The sequence below is a fragment of the Staurois parvus genome, unplaced genomic scaffold (assembly GCF_062004578.1).
Source record: "Staurois parvus isolate SC_StPar_1 unplaced genomic scaffold, SC_StPar_1.0 ptg000029l, whole genome shotgun sequence".
NCBI classification, from domain to species: domain Eukaryota; kingdom Metazoa; phylum Chordata; class Amphibia; order Anura; family Ranidae; genus Staurois; species Staurois parvus.
In genome coordinates, this window is record NW_028317825.1 from 4755161 (window position 1) to 4775629 (window position 20469).

General features: G+C 44.2%; 1 protein-coding gene across 1 annotated transcript in view; it reads left to right on the top strand.

Moving 5' to 3' along the window:
• MKS1 (MKS transition zone complex subunit 1) overlaps positions 1-14641 on the top strand; it is a 51851-nt gene extending 37210 nt beyond the window's left edge. The window contains exons 17-18 of the mRNA XM_089657398.1: positions 2718-2815; positions 14452-14641. Coding sequence (XP_089513524.1) covers positions 2718-2815; positions 14452-14555 — 202 coding nt within the window. The 3' untranslated portion in view covers positions 14556-14641. The remainder of the gene's footprint in view (positions 1-2717; positions 2816-14451) is intronic.
• The last annotated feature ends 5828 nt before the right edge of the window (positions 14642-20469 follow it).

The following is a 20469-nucleotide window of genomic DNA, read 5'->3' on the forward strand; positions in this document are numbered from 1 at the left end:
AGGAGGATTTGTTTCATCTCTGTGTATCACCTGAGGCCAGTTACCTCACTGGTTATATGTAGGGGTTTACAACCACTTTAATGATACCAAATTGGTTCTTATTGATTCAAACTGTCACCCTGAAACTAGAATAGTGCTGTTACTAGTCTGGTATCCCTGAAAGGCCCCAAGAACAGCAAATATTTTCCAGTATGCTGCTTACTTGAACCTGTTCCTTATGGTGACAGGCAAACTCCTGATTATAATTATTCATCCTCTCAAATGCTTTACAGACCAATATCCAGATTGTTTCTGTTGAGGATGCACCCATAAAGATCCCATTGACAAAACATTTTTAAATCCTTTCCAAAGCGTTTCACTATAATCCAAATGGGTCTCCTGTCTGTGAATACATATGTGCAGAACTCCTTGGCTGAAATGTTAGTCTGTGGAAAAGCAATGTGAAAAATGCTTGCTGTGCATGCCTCTTGATAGTGAAAATCTTGTTGATGCCTCTTTGGACGCCCTCATAACGGATGTCACAGGGAGTAAAAGTACTAATTTGCCCCAGCAAGAGAAACCTAAGCCACAAACTGGAAAGACTGCTTCCCCCTCTGAGACCAAAAAGAGTACCTTTCGTTATTCCCACGCTTGAACCTTCAAGGCCAGACCCAAGTCAGTCAGTCACAAACCCGGGCCCTTAAATCACCCCCAAACCTTTAGAAAACTTCCCTTTAGCATGAAGGGATGCCCTGACCTTCCAAAGTTGGAGGACGTCTGTTGGCTTTAGTTGATACTTGGTCAGAAAGTATTAAAGGACATCTCAAATAGCGTGTAATGACTTTTCATTAGTGTAATTCAACCTCAGTGTTTACCTGTATTTAGGTGCAGTCAGTTTGTCTGTGTTCAGAGAAAAATGAATTCTGTATGTCCAGGATCTGATTGGAAACTTAAATGCAGGTAAATGTAGCTAAGCATGGCTTAACTCGATTTTAAGCAGAAACATCTAAACCAGGGGTGTCCAACCTGTGACCCAAGGGCTACATGCAGCCCAAGATGGTTATGAATGCGGACCAACACAAAATCGTAAACTTATATATATAAATGAGATGGTTATAGTTAGTATGTACTATATGGATATGTTTTCTTTTCTTCTGTAAGTGGTTCTTTATATCTCTTCTTCTACATGTGTGGGAGATATTATGTGAAATTGTTTGTAAGATGTATTTATATGTAATATCAATAAAATTAAATATTAATCTAAAAAAAAAAAATGAGCTGGCAGTGCACCAAAACGTCCCAAAAATTAGATGCATCACAATGCAAAGGTGTAAATGGGCCCCAAGACTCTTTGGTGTAATGCATCTGGAATGTATCCAGCTAATTTAAAAGACAAGTATGCCCCCCCCCCCCTAAATTATACCTACCTAGGTGGATGCAGCATCCAGGGCTGTGGTTAAGGGGGTACCACCAGTCCTCCTGTATGGGGCCCAGGCCAACAGAGGGGCTCAAGCAGCCGGGTGAATCGGATGTGGGCAGGGAGGGTGATCAGCACGGCGGGGGGGGGGGGGCAATTACTGGAACCAATCCCCTGTATGGCTCTCTCTGCAGCAACTGAAAGTTGGCTTCTTCTCCTTTCCTTCCTACTGGTTTTCAGCTGCTGCAGAGAGAGCCATACGGGGGATCGGTTCCAGTAATCCCCCCACTGCACCCATCACCCTCCCTGTGCATCATACGTTTCTCCCTGTTGCCCAGGCCCCCCTTGTGTGCCCCCACCCCCTCAGTGCTGTCGGCTTCCCTCCGCTCCTTCCCACCGGCAGCTGCAAGCACACAATAGGATCCTTCAGGATGAAGAGTGGGGGAAAGGTCCTGTAAATGTCACATTTACCAGCCCCTTCCTTTCATGAATGAACACAATGAGTGATCTGTACTGATTTCTCACTGTGTTCATTCATAACTGAAGCCTAGTAAACTATGTTTTTACTTGGGGGGTGGGGGCTGTCAGATTGGCTGTATGGGGTCCCATGGTCTCTAACAGCAGCCCTGGCAGCATCGGTCTCTGATGCTGCATTCGTCCCCCACCGGCTGTAAGTGTGAGAACCGGCGATCATATGACCGCTGATTGCTGAGTTCTCACCGCTGCTGTGAGCAGAGAGCTTTGGCTGTACTTCTCCTTTAAGCTGGAAATTCTGTGTTTCTTTATTTTTTTTATATCAAAGTACAGCTGCTAAAATCATGTACACCTGTGTCTATAAAAGGACCCAAACTGTGTTGCCGAAATGATTATATCTTATATTTATGAAACTTTGTTATGCAGCTCGATGCACTGCTAGAAGAAAAAAATTTCCACAACCCCCAACATCTAATAGGACATTGTCAATTCTGCTCTGTTTCTTCATGTTATGACCTTTATCCTGAAATATTTAATTAAAAATGTATTGAAAGTGAAAAAAAACAATTGCTGTTTTGCCAGATTCTTTGAAATCACTGCACTAGAAATCATCAAAGTCTTTAAAACAATAGCCTTAAATATATTGCACTGACATTTAAACAGTTGCTGTGCTGCCAATCTCCAGAAACATGTACCTGGTCTTACATGAATGTTATTAAAAACTGTTTTTACATAAATCCGAAAATAGTCTCTGTTTAACAATGCACGGTGTTGTGCATCCCTACTTTCTTTTAAGGCCTTTTTTGTGTTGTGTCTTTTTTCCATTTATGTATGTATTGCTCCTTAGGGCCTTCCTTGACAGCAGTTCTCTGAGGAAAAGAATGCAAAGTGTGTTGGATCGCCTGGGAGGCAGCAGTCAGCAAAGCTCTATTCTCAATGTCCTTGGTATGTATTTCAGTTCCTGCACTTTTATATGTTGAACTAGCCCACCTAGTGGTCATTTTTGGTATTTCAGATTTTACTTTTAAGTTCTCATGCACACTGGACGTTTTTACAGCTGCTGTTTTTGGCTTTTGACATTTTTTTCTACAGCCAGTAAACTCCCCAGCATGTTATCCTGTGTCCATGCCAGGGGTGGACTGACAACTCATGGGGCCCCCGGGCAATAGGGGATCATGGGGCCCCTGTGTCCTCTCCCAAACCCAAAAAAGCCTATGAAAAAGCCAATGAAAGGTACCAGGGGCATCTCATGGGGCCCCCTACTGAGCCTGGGCCCTCAGGCAGTGCCAGAGTGCTCAAATGGTCAGTCCGCCCCTGGTCCATGCACACATAGACTGTAATCAACGTGTTTTGGCAGGGAATTTTTTGGCTGGCAAAAAACTCCAGGACCAGTGGGTTTCTAGAGCAGTTTTTTAGCTGTAAAAATGCAAACCAGTGTTTTTGAATTTTTTTTTTACCCCCCCAAATTTTTTTTTTTGGTTTAAAAAAATGCTAAAAAACATAAAACGTGGGAAAACGCTGCTAAAAGCTAATGCAAAATTGCTGAAAACCACTGAAAAACTCACATTTTTAATGTGACTTTACACAGCTAACATTAATAGTGTTATCAAAATGCCCGGTGTGCATGGAACCTAAAATAGAAGTCTAGTCATATACTAACTGTACTGAAACCTGCTCCCACCGCCATTCTAAGCCCTATACCAGGGGTTTCCAAACTTTCTAAGCAAAGGGCCAGTTTACTGTCCTTCAGACTTTAGGGGAGGCAGACTGGCCAGTGGGAGTAAACAAAATGTCCCATTGTCAGTGGGAATAAACAATGCCCCACCATTGGTTTTAGTGGGAGGAATAGCGCCCTATTGTTGGTATCAGTAGGAATAATAGTACCCCATTGTTGATATCCGTGGGAGGAATAACACCCCATCATTGGTGTCTGTGGGAGGAATAGCACCCCATCATTGGTGTTTGTGAGAGGAATGGTGCCCCACCAATGGTGTCACTAGGAGGAATGGTGCCCCATCATTGGTGTCAGTTGTGAATGGAATAGTGCCCCAAGGGCCAGAGAGGCAAGCAAAGGGCCACATTTGGCCCCAGGGCCACTGCCCTATACAAACTGCCCTGTAAAGGAAAGATGTTTATACTTACCTATTCTGAGGACTCTCTGGTCTGGTCACATGATCTCCCCAGTGGCCGGCTTCAGTGAAGAGGAGAGATTGCCAACAAAGGTTGCAAGGACTATGCAGTGATGTCACCCATATGGTTACCTTGGGGCATCTGTTGTCGGCTCTACACTGAAGCTGGTGCTGGGAGCCAATAACATGACCAGACCAAAGAGCCCTCAGAATAGGTAAGTATAAACATCTTTCCTTTACTGCAGTGGTCTCCAAACATTTCAGACAGAAAGGCCAGTTTACTGTCCTTCAGACTTTTAAGGGGGCCAGATTGTGACCAGTGAGGGTAGAAAATGTTCCATGCAGGCCCAGCATCAGTGAGAATAACCATGGTCTCAAGGTTGGTGGTCCGTAGGACATGGAGGAGTGCCCCATTGCTGGTATTATTAGGAGGAATATTACCCCATCATTGGTATCGGTGGAAAAAATAGCTCCCCATTGTTGGTGTCAGTGGGGAGAATAGTGCCTCATATCATTGGGAGGATTAGTACCCCAAGAGCCAAATAAAGGCTAGCAAAGGGCCACATCCGGCCCTCGGGCCACTCTTTGGAGACACCTGCTCTACAGGGTAGTTAGAATGGGGGTGGGAACAACTCTAAGTATAGTTAGGGTTTGACTGGACTTCCACTTTAATGTTGCAATGTTAATTGTTAAGCTAAGAGTATGCATGTGTGCTTGAAAGTAAGACATATACAATACCCCCTTCTGTGCTTGCTATGGGTAATATAAGAACACATCAGCTGGCTGGGTTGAGAAATGATCTATTTTGCAGCATTAGCGCTCAGGAATGCAGTCGTTCTTATCTGAATTTGACAAACTCATACCTCCCGACTTTGGAACTTGAGAATGAGTGACGCTTTGGGATGGAGAAGACATGTACCGCTCTGTGACTAAAAGGGGCATAGCTAAATTGAGCTGAATATTGGGTGTAGCTTAAAGGAGGAAGATTAAATATAGTCTGAGCCTACACCGATACAATCCTTGTATTCACAAAAACTCCATAATTACTGTTGTATGAGTGAGAGTCTCACATAAAACCAAAAGGATTAATAAAGAAACACAGAGAACTAAACACTTCGAATCCCAGGGCAGCGCTACAGAATGCAGGCCAGTTGGGGGGTATGCTGTTGCTCAGACACACTGTAGATTTAAAACTTTAGTCCAGATTCCAAATTTAAGCTACAGAGCATATAACTGTACAGAACATGCCACTAATACTCATTCTCTGCGTTGTGTTCCCAGGAATTATGGATCTCTTTTATAATAACAAATAGTGTATCTGTCTCACCAGAGTAGACTATATAGATTGGTGGAGTAATCCTTGAAACACTCATATATAGTTGCAAGAAAAAGTATGTGAACCCCTTGGGATTACGTGGAGTTTTGCATGAATTGGGCATAAAATGTGCTCTGAACGTCATCTAAGTCACAACAATAGAAGAACACAGTCTGCTGAACATAATACTACACAAACATTAGATGTTGCCATGGTTTAATTGCACATAACATGTAAACATTCACAGTGCAGGGAGGAAAAAGTATGTGAGGCCCTAGCTTAATGACTTCTCCCAGAGCTAATTGGAGCCAGGAGTGAGCCAACCTTGACTCCAATCAGTGTGATGATATTGGATGTGTTGCTGACAGCTGTTCTGCCCTTAAAAAACACACACCTGTTTTGGGTTTACTGGTTCAAGAAGCACTGTCTGATGTGAACCATGCCTCGCAGAAAAGAGCTCTCAGAAGGCCTACGATCAAGAAATGTTGACTTGCATGAAGCTGGAAAGGGTTACAAAAGTATCTCCAAAAGCCTTGATGTTCATGTGTCCACGGTAAGACAGACTGTCTACAAATGGAGAAAGTTTAGCACTGTGCTACTCTCCCTAGGCGCGGTTGTCCTGTAAAAATGACTGCAAGAGCACAGCGCAGAATGCTGCATGAGGTAAAGAAGAATCCCAGAGTGTCAGCTAAAGACCTACAGAAATCTTTGGCACATGCTAACATTTTTGTTGACACATCTACAATAAGGAAAACATTAAACAAGAATGGAGTACATGGGAGGACACCACGGAGGAAGCCATTGCTGTCCAAAAAGAATATTGCAGCACGTTTGAAGTTTGCAAAAGAGCACCTGGATGTTCCACAGCACTACTGGCAAAATATACTGTGGACAGATGAAACCAAGATTGAGTTGTTTGGGAAGAACACACATAACTATGTGTGGAGAAAAAAAGGCACAGCACACCAACATCAAAACCTCATCTCCACTGTAAAACATGGCGGAGGGAGCATCATGGTTTGGGGCTGCTTTGCTGCCTCAGGGCCTGGACGGATTGTTGTCATTGATGGGAAAATGAATTCCAGAGTTTATCAAGACATTTTGCAGGAAAACGTACGACCATCTGTCCACCAACTGAAGCTCCGCAGAGGATGGGTGATGCAACAGGACAATGACCCAAAGCATACAAGTAATTCAACAAAACAATGGCTGCAACAGCACAGAATACGCCTTCTGGAGTGGCCCAGTCAGAGTCCTGACCTCAACCCGATTGAAATGCTGTGGCATGACCTTAAGAGAGCGATTCACACCAGACATCCCAAGAATATTGCTACACTGAAAAAACTGAACAGTTTTGTGAAGAGGAGTGGTCCAAAATTACTCCAGATCGTTGTGCAGGTCTGATCTGCAACTACTGGAAATGTTTGGTTGAGGTTATTGCTGCCAAAGGAGATTCAACCAGTTATTAAGTCCAAAGGTTCACATACTTTTTCCTCCCTGCACTGTGAATGTTTACATGTTATGTGCAATTAAACCATGGCAACATCAAATGTTTGTGTAGTATTATGTTCAGCAGACTGTGTTCTTCTATTGTTGTGACTTAGATGACGTTCAGAGCACATTTTATGCCCAATTCATGCAAAACTCCACGTAATCCCAAGGGGTTCACATACTTTTTCTTGCAACTGTATGAACTCTATATATACTGTATATTAAAGCTGATCTCTGGAAAAACTAACAATCTTCCCCTGCAGTAGGCCTGCATCTGCATTGCAAGAGTTAACGTGTTTATGTCTAGGAAGACCAGGTACAGCGGTTTTACTTACCTGATCCTCCGCTTCTGAAGCCTGTTTTTCCCTGCACTCTGGTGGTTGGATGCCACTGGTGTCATCAAGACCAATGTAGGGCCTATAGTCCTACATTGGACATGAGGATGCCAAGGGACATATCCATTGCCACCAGAGCATAGGTGAGTGGTGTCTGCTAGGGGAGCAGAGGATCATGTAAATCTGCTTTTTCTGCCCCCTAGGTAGAAATGAGCATTTAACGCTTGCAGTGTGGACACAGCTCCAATGCAAGGGAGGATGTGCATTAAAATAAAGTGGTTGTAAAGGTCGAGAATTTTTTTATCTTTGTGCATTACCTGCATTAAATTAAAAATGTTTTAGTATTTGTATCACCACCTTTATACTTACCTGAGCCCTCTCTCGATCCATTGCTGTGCTCAACTGTCTCTCCTCACAGGACACAGAAGGACAGGCAGTGGGAGTCATTGGCTCCTGCTGCTGTCAATCAAATCATGTGAAGAGAGAGCAGGGGGATAGGACTGAACCATGCTGTGTGTGTTTATAGATGCACACAGCCTGGCTCAGGAGCAAACCCACACATGCACCCCCATAGCAAACAGCTTGCTATGGTGGCGCACACAGAGAAGGAGGAGCCGAGAGCACCGGTGGGGGAACCCAGAAGCAAGTAAGTACAAATCTGTTCAGCCATACATTGAACATAATTGTCAACATCTTTCATAAGCACTTGAGCTATTGTTTTTTAAAAAGTTCCCCAGCCAGCAGTAAAGACAGTTCAAACTTTCTGCACAGATAATGACTTTCAATGGTGGAGTTTCTTGAAGCACCGTGGCTCTATAGAAAGCAAATTTAGTCCAGCAATTTTTCAGCAACATAGTAAAATGTACTGTAGGTATGCCAGGTATTATGTTTCTTCCCAATTACTGTAAGGGTTAAAAGCATATTGTTTCTGTAATTCCACGCCACTGCACTTACATAGAACCTGCAAGGAGACTTGTGCCTATGACGTTTCCTCCACTCTTTGCAATGTTTCACTTCCCCATTCAAAACATTCCAGGAGGGAGGTTGTGAGTGGGACTTTGTTAAAAATTCCAATAGACCCACAAAATCTGGGACTGTTGGGAGTTAAGCATACGTACCAACCACATATAAACGCTGATACGCACTAACCAAGCATACACACTACCAAACATACACACTTCTACACACTAATCACACCTACAGTATGTCACAGAAGTGAGTAAACCCCTCACATTTTTGTAAATATTTTATTATATCTTTTCATGTGACAACACTGAAGAAATGACACTTTGCTACAATGTAAAGTAGTGAGTGTACAGCTTGTATAACAGTGTAAATTTGCTGTCCCCTCAAAATAACTCAACACACAGCCATTAATGTCTAAACCACTGGCAACAAAAGTGAGTACACCCCTAAGTGAAAATGTCCAAATTGGGCCCAAAGTGTCCCAAATATTTTGTGTGGCCACCATTATTTTCCAGCACTGCCTTAACCCTCTTGGGCATGGAGTTCACCAGAGCCCCACAGATGCTCAATAGGGTTTAGGTCTGAAGACATGCTTGGCCAGTCCATCACCTTTACCCTCAGCTTCTTTAGCAAGGCAGTGGTTGTCTTGGAGGTGTGTTTGGGGTCATTATCATGTTGGAATACTGCCCTGCGGCCCAGTCTCCGAAGAGAGGGGATCATGCTCTACTTCAGTATGTCACAGTACATGTTGGCATTCATAGTTCCCTCAATGAACTGTAGCTCCCCAGTGCCGGCAGCACTCATGCAGCCCCAGACCATGACACTCCCACCACCATGCTTGACTGTAGGCAAGACACACTCATCTTTGTACTCCTCACCTGGTTGCCGCCACACACGCTTGACACAATCTGAACCAAACAAGTTTATCTTGGTCTCATCAGACCACAGCACATGGTTCCAGTAATCCATGTCCTTAGTCTGCTTGTCTTCAGCAAACTGTTTTGCGGGCTTTCTTGTGTATCATCTTTAGAAGAGGCTTCCTTCTGGGACGACAGCCATACAGACCAATTTGATGCAGTGTGCGGAATATGATCTGAGCACTGACAGGCTGACCCCCCCACCCCTTAAACCTCTGCAGCAATGCTGGCAGCACTCATGCGTCTATTTCCCAAAGACAACCTCTGGATATGACGCTGAGCATGTGCAATCAACTACTTTGTTTGACTATGGCGAAGCCTGTTCTGAGTGGAACCTGTCCTTTTAAACTGCTGTATGGTCTTGGCCACCGTGCTGCAGCTCAGTTTCAGGGTCTTGGCAATCTTCTTATAGCCTAGGCCATCTTTACGTAGAGCAGCAATTCTTTTTTTCAGATCCTCAGAGAGTTCTTTGCCATGAGCTGCCATGTTGAACTTCCAGTGACCAGTATAAGTGAAAGTGATAACACCAAATTTAACACACCTACTCCCCATTCACACCTGAGACCTTGTAACACTAACGAATCACATGACACCGGGGAGGGAAAATGGCTAATTGGGCCCAATTTGGACATTTTCACTTAGGGGTGTACTCACTTTTGTTGTCAGCAGTTTAGACATTAATGGCTGTGTGTTGTTATTTTGAAGGGACATCAGAGTTACACTGTTATACAAGCTGTACACTCACTACTTTACATTGTAGCAAAGTGTAATTTCTTCAGTGTTTTCACATGAAAAGATATAATAAAATATTTACAAAAATGTGAGGAGTGTACTCACTTCTGTGAGATACTGTATGACAGAGTAACCACACATACACACTAACGCACAATAACACACACATACAGTTAGGTCCATATATATTTGGACACAGGCACAATTTTAGCTTTTGTCAGCTATTTACCAAACCATATTCAGGCTATAGTTATATAATGGATATGGACTGAAAGTGCACACTCTCGGGTTTAATTTTAGGGTATGCACATCTAAATTGGAGGAAGGGTTTAGGAATTACAGCTCTTAAGAATAGTCATCCCCCCTTTTTCAAGGGACCAAAAGTAATTGGACAATTGAATATAATCATAAATAGAATGTTCATTTTTAATATTTTGTTGAGAATCCTTTACTGGCAATGACTGCCTGAAGTCTGGAACCCATGGAAATTACCAAAGACTGGGTTTCCTTCTTTCTGATGCTTTCTCAGGCTCTAACTGCAGCTGTCTTCAGTTGTTCTTTGTTTGTAAAGGCTTTCTGCCTTTAGTTTTGCTTTCAGAAAGGGAAATGCATGCTCAATTGGGTTGATATCAGGTGATTGACTCGGCCATTGCAGAATATTCCACTTCTTTTCCTTCAAAAGCTCCTGGGTTTTTTTCAGTGTGTTTTGAATTAATGTCCATCTGTACTGTGAAGCGCTGTGCAATCAACTTTGCTGCATTTGGCTGAATCTGGGCTGACAGTATATATCTAAACGCTACAGAATTCATCTGACTGCTTCTGTCATCAATAAACACCAATGACCCAGTGCCACTGGAAGCCATGCATGCCATCAAACTGCCTCCACCATGTTTTACAGATGATGTGTGCTTTGGATCATGAGCTGTTCCAAGCCTGCTCCACACTTTTTTTCTTCCCGTCATTCTGGTACAGATTAATCTTAGTTTCATCCGTCCAAGAAATGCTTTTCCAGAACTGGTCTGGGTTTTTTAGATGTTTTTTGGCAAAGTCTAATCTGGCTTTTCTATTCTTCAGGCTTATGAAAAAGACAAAAAAATCCCTCCCTTCCCACAGGCATAATCCTCCCCATGAGATAAACCTAACTTTTTTTTTATTTGTTTATTTATTGTAGTGCCTTAGGTGAAGGTCATGTGTGTGCATTGGACCCCCTTGGAGGGTTCTGTGGCATGGAATGGGTGAGTGGCCCTGGCTGTAGTCTTGCTGGTACCCTTTTTCGTTTTGGCCTGGTTCTTCAGAAAGGAGTAAAAATGTTCATTGTGGTCTTTACACCTTTTACACATCTTGTGTTATGTACTTTCACTGTAATGGCCACCCTGAGGGTCACATAGGAATAGCTGTGTTTAGGGGCGGTCCGAGAGGCTCTGGGTGCCAAAAATGCAGGAGGCAAAGGGAACAAAAAATAATCCACATGCATGGAATCTACTTCTGAAAGAACCCCAGGGTCAAGGTTTAACTCAAACCTAAAAAGTCCTTTGTGAGTTTTCTCATGGAAATAGTTCTGACTACTTTAAAGTTAATCAATCCTTAATGAAGTGTTGGTTAGTGGAATTACTCTGCAAAAAGCATGTGGAAGTTTATATTTCCAAGGAGAATGTTTGTTTATTTGGTCCATATTTGATTATTACATTCAGAAGGTGACTGTGGATAAGGGTTCTGTTACCACTTAAAAAGGTCAAGCCTAAGTTTCAAAAGCCTACTGCTCCTTCTACTTCTTAAGACACGTTCCTTTTGCTGGTCAGGCAATCCTAGTTCCTTACAAACCCTCTAATCTGGGGGACAAGTCCTTTTCATGATGCAGGAGTTCTCCTTCTCCCTTCGTTTGTGAGATATTTGCAGGGCTTCACTGAGGTTTGGCTGGGGGAGATTGCAGACATGTGGATCTGCAAAATGGTAGCTCGTGGCTGCAAGCTGGAATTTTAGAACCTTCCCCTTCATGCGTTTCATGCTTTCAAATGTTTCTTTGAATCCACAAAAAAAAATTAGCTCTTTTTGCAAGTTCGATATCTATATCAAAAAGTGATAATTCCTGTTTAGAGGGTGAGAGGTATTGCAGTTTTTTCTCAAACCTTTTATGGTTCTGAAACTAAATGACTATGTTTATATGTTCATCCCATCTTGGACCTCATAAGACTCAATAATTTTCTATGTGTGCAGTGATATCTCTCCAGCAGGGAGATTTTCCTGGCATCAGTGGATATCATGGATGCTTATCTACACCTTCTGATCTTTCTTTCTGCGGTTTGTGGTGGAGGATTGCCACTTTCAGTTTGTGACTGCTGTTTGATGTCCACTGCTCTGAGTGTTTGACCTGGCTTTAGTTCTGGGACTGCTGCGTCCCCTGGGTATTTCTGTATGTAGGTTACCCAGACAACCTACTTCTAAGGGAGCAATCCACTTTTCTTCTTGAGACTAATGTGTCTCATATGGTGCACACTCTGGAGAAGTTTAGATGGGTTCTGAATTTACAGAAGTTGGCCTTAATCCCAACTTAAATGTTGGAGAATTTGGGTTTGACCCTGGATACTGTCCAGGTGAGAGTGATCCTTTCTTCGGACAAGTGTCTTGCTTTGAGTGGTCTTGCTCATAAAGGTGTTCACCTTTGCATGAGGTTCTAGGTAAGAAGGTAGTCTCCTTGAGGCACTGTTCATTCCCAATTTCATTCAAGGCCCCGCCAACAGAATGTTTAATAGCATAGGAAAGGAGGACACAGACGTTGGAATCCCTGATGTCATTACTCCTCAGCACTATCTGAACTGGTGGATCTTCTCACAGATGCTGGACATATAAAAATAATTTCTTCATGTATTTGGGGGATCAGACAGCAGATGAGACCCTGCTGGGCTAGGGTTATGTTCTGAATAATCTCTTGGTCCACAAGGCTTGGTCACCGCAGAAGAAGTTGTTGCTCATCAGTACCCTGCAATTGAGGACAATTCACCTTGCCCCATTACATTGATCAGTGTAGCTTCAGGACCTCCCTTCAAGGGTTCAGTTGGACAATTCCATGGTGGTGGCGTACAGAAATCATCAAAAAGGTAACAGGCTGGGTGACCTAGGAGGAATTTGACCTCTTACGGTCTTGGTCATAACTCCATGTTCCCGCATTGTCTGTCTGCAACCCACATTCCAGGCATGGAAAATTGGCAGGCATATTTTGTATCTTTTGAATAAGATGTCAAACTTATTATTCCTCTGGTTAAAACTCTGTTGACTGTGGGACATCAGCATGGTACTGTCTGTATTGCAGAAATCTCCCTTTGATCCTATCTGGGACATTCCTTAAGCCTTCTGCATCGAAAGGTTATCTTTTTGGTTGCCATTATTTCAGCTCACAGAGTTTCAGAATTGGCTGCTCTTTCCTGTAAAGAGTCATTTCTGATGTTTCATCATGATAAAGTGGTTTTATTGCCATAGGTGGTTTCTTGTTCCATCTCAACCAGGACATTGCATTTTTCTTTTCTTTTTGTCCTAAGCCTCAGATATCAGGGGATAAGACTTCTAACACCTTTGATGTAGTTTGTGCTATCTGGTATTAGCTGACGTCTATTACTGCAATTCGTCATTCTGTTGCCCTCTGTGTGCTTCCTGAGGGCCCAAGGTAGGACCATGCAGCTTTTCATATCTACCATTTTTCGATGGATCTGTTGGCTTATGTTTAAAGCTTATGGTCTAAAGGGAAAAGTTTTTCCCATGTTCAGTGATGGCTCATTTTACCAGGAGTGTCAGTGCCTCCACCAAGTGGATATTTGAGTGGCTGAGGACACCAGTTTTGGTCGGCCAGTTTTGCAGGATGCTGTGTGAGGTTTCTAACCTTTTCTGGTTTTTCCCTAACAAAGGTGATAAAGATGCACAACAAAGTAAATGGGATTTTTGGTTTACCTGTAAATCCTTTACATCACAGGACACAGGGATCCAATCCGTCTGCTTTTGTGGTTTATGGGCTTGCTACAAAAACTAAACCAAAAATCTAGTTTTGTTTTTTATTTTTGATATGAATATTCAGTGTTTCATCCATATAATAAATATAATAAATACATATTGAAGCCTATTAAGTAGTATATAGGTAAATACAATTTTTTGAAGCTGAATTCCAAGTATGCATTTTCTTGCATAGTTACATGGATCCAGCTTGAACAAATGTGTGTATGCATATACCAAACCTCTGGGACTACTGCCGAAGCAGAGAATCACTCTAGTAGCTTCCACTACTAGAGTGATCATTACTAGCATATGGGTCTCGTGCCAAGTGGCTGTCCTGCAGCATAACAACCACAGGAGGTCACTCACTCAGCACAGACGCCCCTCTCAAAATGCTTTGCATTGTTCTCAGTGAATGCAAAGTGTTCTCTGATTGATTAAGGTGAAAATCGAGACATCGCCGCTTCCCCTCTGCACCTCAATCCAACAAAAGAATGCATTGCATTAATTGAGAAAAATGCAAGGTGCTCTGTGAATGTTCCCATGCCAAGCAAGTAAGGGCAGCCACTGCGCATGGGGCTTGTAAGACAGTGTTAATCACTGATGGGGTCAATGTACCTATGCAGTGGATTCAATTCCTGGAATTCCGCTCTAAATTTTTTTTTCTGTATTTCTACCTGAAAACCAACGATAATTCTTTTTTTTTTTCTTTTTATAGATGCTTTCCAGAGAGCACGACGACGAATGCAGCTAGCTAGAGAAAGCCTTCCGAAGGCCATTTTGACCACTTCAAAAACATCACTGGAGCAGTCAACAGCTTAAAACCACTTTGTAACAGTAGTTTTAGCCTACAGATGGGTTTTAAAAATGTGTACATATTATAAATAATAAAGTTATTGTGTCTCATATTTTGTGCTCAGCTGTCCAATAAATATATGTACACAAACACATATACATACATACATACACACACAGATCAAAATTTCAAGGTTGAGCTACTATCCAGGACTTAAGAGTTACTCACCACCAGTTGCCCCACCCTGCCCCGCCTTTAATTCCGCCCCTAAACACGCCCTTCTAAATTATCTCATGAAATGGCACTGTTAAATGTTTTATGCAGAATGAAGGAAGGGAAGAAATGAAATGGAAGGAAGGAAGGGAGGGCAGAAGGATCGGAGGGAAAGGAGGGAGGAGATGGGTGGAAGGATCGGAGAGGAGGGAGGGGGTGGGTGGAAGGATTGGGTGGAAGGATCGAACGGAAGGGAGGGGTGGTTGGAAGGACGGACATATTATAAATATTAAAATTGTGTCCTATATTTTGTGCCCAGCTGTCCAATAAATAAATTATAAATATATATATATATATATATATATATATATACATACACATACACACACACTTCACAATTTCAAGTCCTGAGCTACTAGCCAGGACTTAAGAGTTACTTGTCACCAGTTGTCCCATCCTACCCTACCCTGCCCTTAATTCCACCTCTAAACATGCCCTTGTAAATTAACTCATGAGATGGTACTGTTAAATGTTTTATGCAGAATGAAGGAAGAAAGGAAATGGAAGGGAGGAAGGGAAGGAAGTGAGGGTGGAAGGGAAGGAATGGAGGGGAGGGAAGGATGGGTGGAAGGATTGGAGGGAATAGAAGGAGGGGTGGGTGGAAGGAAGAAAGGGAGGGAAGAAAGGGGTGAGTGGAAGGAAGAAAGGGAGGGAAGAAAGGGGTGAGTGGAAGGAAGAAAGCGAGGGGTGGGTGAAAGGAAGAAAGGGAGGGGTGGGTGAAAGGGAGGGGTGGGTGAAAGGAAGAAAGGGAGGGGTGGGTGGAAGGAAGGTCAGACTCAAATGCTCAGTCAGATGCATCAGAGCTGTCGGCTGCTCTGTGTTCAATTTGCACAGGGGGAGGCAGAAGAGGGTAGAGGATATGGGGAGAGGCTGGGCACTGAGGAGCACAAAGCGGGGAGGGGGCCAAGAAAGAAACGGAACGTTCAGGGATGAACGGTGCAGAAGTGGGGGCAGTGATTTCTTCTATGTCTTTCTATGAAGCTGCTTCTCCTCTTCCTTTTAGCTGCTTCATTGAAAGACATACAGATTACTGCCCCCACCGCTGCCCCTCCCACACACACACCTCTAGTCCCGGAGCTGCTCACCCCCACCTTATTTCCACTTGCCCGATGCGAGCGGGCAAGTGGAAATTTCAAGCGCTGTATATATACACCGTATATATATTATATATAATATATATATATATATAAAAAAAATTTTTAACGTATATTTCTCTCACTTTTTTATTTGTGTGAGGCTGGGTTTTTACTTTATCTTCTGGATCCTTAAGAGAACATCACTCTTCACTTGGTTGTGGAACTAATCATGGTCTGAGAAAACATTCAACAGAACTAAAGGTTCTACAACTATAAAGCCAGCCATACATGGAGTAAAATTCAGACGATTCAGCAGGGATTTTGATCCATGTATGGACAGGTTGGAAAAGTAAAAGTGTGTTGCGACAATGTGGTGGTGTGAAGTCGGCCTTATGCTGATGGCTGTATAAAAAGTGATCTGAGCCCCACCTACATTAGGCTGCTTTTGGTTATATACATATACTTTGATATATTAAATTCATAATTATCACATTTCCAGCAATATATTAATGAATTTATGGCACAAACTAATATGATGATAATCTATGGACTGGATATATTGAAGGAAAAATGAGTGATATAACTTTTTTATGAATCTGAGGACTTTTTTTATGGTAATTAGGATTATTTTAAGGAACACATACACACACCCCACTTTGATTTTGTAATCTTCCAGTGTGGGAAGGGTTAATAGAACTAGGGCTGTTGCAGGCTCTCATCAGGACTCGACTATGCTCGCCCTTTATGCCGTTTTGCTTCATTCATAGAAGACATACTACAACTTCTATGAATAAAACGTGATCTATGAATGAAGGGGTGGGGGCAGATGATTTATTGGTGCGCCTCCTCCATTCATAGATCAGGTTTTATTCATAGAAGCTGTAGTATGGCTTCTATGAATGGAGCAGCTGGGTAGAAAGGGCGAACATAATCAGGCTTCCTTGATGAGAGAGTCCCTAAAGCCCTGTAGACGAATGATTGTCCTTTTTTTTTTTTTCTTTTTGCATGCTAGTCACATATCAAAATGGAAGAGGTTACTAAAGTTACAAAAATTCTTGCATGACAGCATAAAAATTTGGAAGTGATGTAATGTATTTGTATTGTATTTTTGGATGAAAACGGCACTGGTTAAATGAAAATTGTACGACCTGGCATCATACTACAAAATGCTTGCTTGTCCCTTCGAGTAATTTCAGACGATTGCTGTCTACTAACAATCAGATTATTCTATGATCGCTTTGAAAGAAATAGGCCTTTTTTGTACAATTTTCTGATTGTGTTTGTGATGGACGCATAGGCAGGACAGAACACACAAAGAAGATGGGGAACACACAAAGCTTTATTGAACTATGAAAGACACTCAATCAGGACGGTTCATGGCACTCCGCGACATGCGGCTTGTAGCGGGCTCACGGGGAATCAACAGGACCTTGGCGATGGGGTCTGACCTCAGCACAACCCCCACACAGCTTTCTAGGGACAACATCAGGCTCACCGGGACTCAACGGGACTTTGGCTGCGGAATCTGGTCTCAACACAGCTCCCACACAGCATACTAGGGACGACATCAGGCTCACGGGGATTCAACGGGACTTTGGCCGTGGAGTCTGGCCTCAACACAGCTCCCACACAGCGTACTAGGGACAACATCAGGCTCACAGGGACTCAGCAGGACGTTGACTAGGGGGGGGGGGCTGACCTCAGCACAGCTCCCACCCAGCTTTCTAGGGACATCGGGCTCACGGGGACTCAGCAGGACCTTGACTGGGGGGGGGGGGCTGACCTCAGCACAGCTCCCACCCAGCTTTCTAGGGACATCGGACTCATGGGGACTCAGCAGGACCTTGACTGGGGGGGGGGGCTGACCTCAGCACAGCTCCCACCCAGCTTTCTAGGGACATCAGGCTCACGGGGACTCAGCAGGACATTGACTAGGGGGGGGGGGGGGGGCTGACCTCAGTACAGCTCCCACCCAGCTTTCTAAGGACATCGGGCTCACGGGGACTCAGCAGGACCTTGACTAGGGGGCTGACCTCAGCACAGCTCCCACCCAGATTTCTAGGGACATCAGGCTCACGGGGACTCAGCAGGTAGCGATGGCTCAAGCACTCAGAGGCATCCCAGGTAGCTATACTCTGGGCATGCCATGGGGCAGTTCGAGTAAGGGTAGTCTGGGCGTGCAATAGGGGCAGCTCAGGACACGGGTGGTCTGTGTGCACAATAGGGACAGTTCATGACACAGGTGGTCTATGCACACAACAGGGACAATTCAGGACATGGGTGGTCTGTGCACGCAACAGGGACAGTTCATGACATGGGTGGTCTGTGCGCACTCTAGAGGCAGTTCATGGCTGCTAGGGACACTCACGAAAGGCGTCCTGCAGATGCTCAGCAGCAGGCGGCTTCCAGGGAGGTAGGCGACTTGCGGACGCTCAGCAGCAGGCAGCTTCCAGGGACCCAGCAATCCGTAGACAGGGCGGCTTCCCAGGGACCCTCAGCAACGGACGGCGAGCCTCACACCGGCCAGCGTTTCAGGGAACAGCAGCGATTAGCAGGCAGGGGCCCTCACCGCGGCCAGCTTCTCCAGGGGCCCAGCGATCAGCAGGCAGGGGCCCTCGCAGCAGCCAGCTTCTCCAGGGGCCCAGCGATCAGCAGGCAGGGGCCCTCGCAGCGGCCAGCTTGCCAGGAACAGCAGCGGGAGTCATGGCTGTGGGGTCTGACCTTTGAGGAGGGGGGCTCATGCAGAGCGCTCAGCGGCAGCGGGGTTGGCCCGGTTCCCACCTGGACCTCCCATGACAGCGGTGGCGGCGGGCCGAGGGAGAGCGACCGGACAGCACAGGAGGAAGGGAGAGAGCGAGCCTGGTCTCGCGCTGGCCTTTTAAAAGCCGCGTGGGGCGCTTCTGGGTTGCCCCCTCACTCCAGCCACGCGCAGGGAGCGCGGCCTTTGTCTCCTGCGGGGCGCTGAGCATGGGAAGCCCTGTGCCCGCCGGGGGCACGCAGACACCACCCAGTGGCCCCCCACCGGGATTTCCTGGTGGGGGTGGGGTCACAGCTCTTCCGGCTGAATTGCCGGGGGGAGCTGTGACCCTTGCCACAGCGGTCCCCTCATCCCGTACAGCCTGCTTCAAGGCTGTGTGTGGCAAGGGGGGGGGGGGGAAGGGAGCAGGCGGCACACGTGACAGTGTCTATGGGGCTTTAGTTGTATTAACCCCCATGCACACCTGAATATATGTGGGGGGTAGACAGAGGAGGATTTCTACTAACAGAAGAATCAGCACAAGGGACCCATCCTATTGACTGTAAGCTATGTCCCTTGTACTGATTTGTTTTTTATTTTAGCTACAGTTGTGTTCAAAATAATACCAGTGTGTGGAAAAAAGTGAATAAAGCTCAAAATCCTTCTAATAGCTTTTATTTCCATACACACAAATGCATTGGGAACACTACACATTCTATTCCAAATCAAAACATGATGAAAAATATATCAAATTTGTGTTGTTCCTCTAAAAAAATTGAAGAAAAGTGAATATTAGACTGTTCAAAAAAATAGCAGTTTTTGTATTCTTCTTTACAAACTCAAACATTCACTATATAAACTGAAAAATGTTTGAATATTTTGCTTTCCTTTGAATCACTTAATGAATATTTAGTTGTATAAGCACTGTTTCTGAGAACTGCTGTACATCTGTGTTGCATGGAGTCAACCAACTTCTGGCACCTGTGAACAGGTATTCCAGCCCAGGATGATTGGACTACATTCCACAGTTCTTCTCTATTTCTTGGTTTTGCCTCAGAAACTGCATTTTTTATGTCACCCCACAAGTTTTCTATTGGATTAAGATCCGGGGATTGGGCTGGCCACTCCATAACGTCAATCTTGTTGGTCTGGAACCAAGATGTTGCACGTTTACTGGTGTGTTTGGGGTCGTTGTCTTGTTGGAACACCCATTTCAAGGGCATTTCCTCTTCAGCATAAGGCAGCATGACCCCTTCAAGTAGTCTGATGTATTCAAACTGATCCATGATCCCTGGTATGCGATAAATAGGCCCAACACCGTAGTATGAGAAACATCCCCATATCATGATGCTTGCGCAACCATGTTTTACTGTCTTTACAGTGTACTGTGGCTTGAATTCAGTGTTTGGGGGTCATCTGACAAACTGTCTCCGGCCACTAGACCCAAAAAGAACAATCTTACTTTCATCAGTCCACAAAATGTTGCGCCATTTCTCTTTAGGCCAGTCAATGTGCTCTTTGGCAAATTGTAACCTCTTCAGCATGTCTTTTTTTCAACAGTGGGACTTTGCGGGGGCTTCTTGCAGATAGCTTGGCTTCATATAGGTGTCTTCTAATTGTAACAGTACTCACAGGTAACTTTAGACCTTCTTTGATCTTCCTGGAGCTGATTGTTGGCTGAGTCCTTGCCATTTTGGCTATTCTTCTATCCATTCGAATGGTAGTTTTTTGCTTTCTTCCACGTTTATCAGGTTTTGGTTACCATTTTAAAGCATTTGCGATCATTTTAGCTGAGCAGCCTATCATTTTCTGCACTTCTTTATATGTTTTCCCCTCTCCAATCAACGTTTTAAT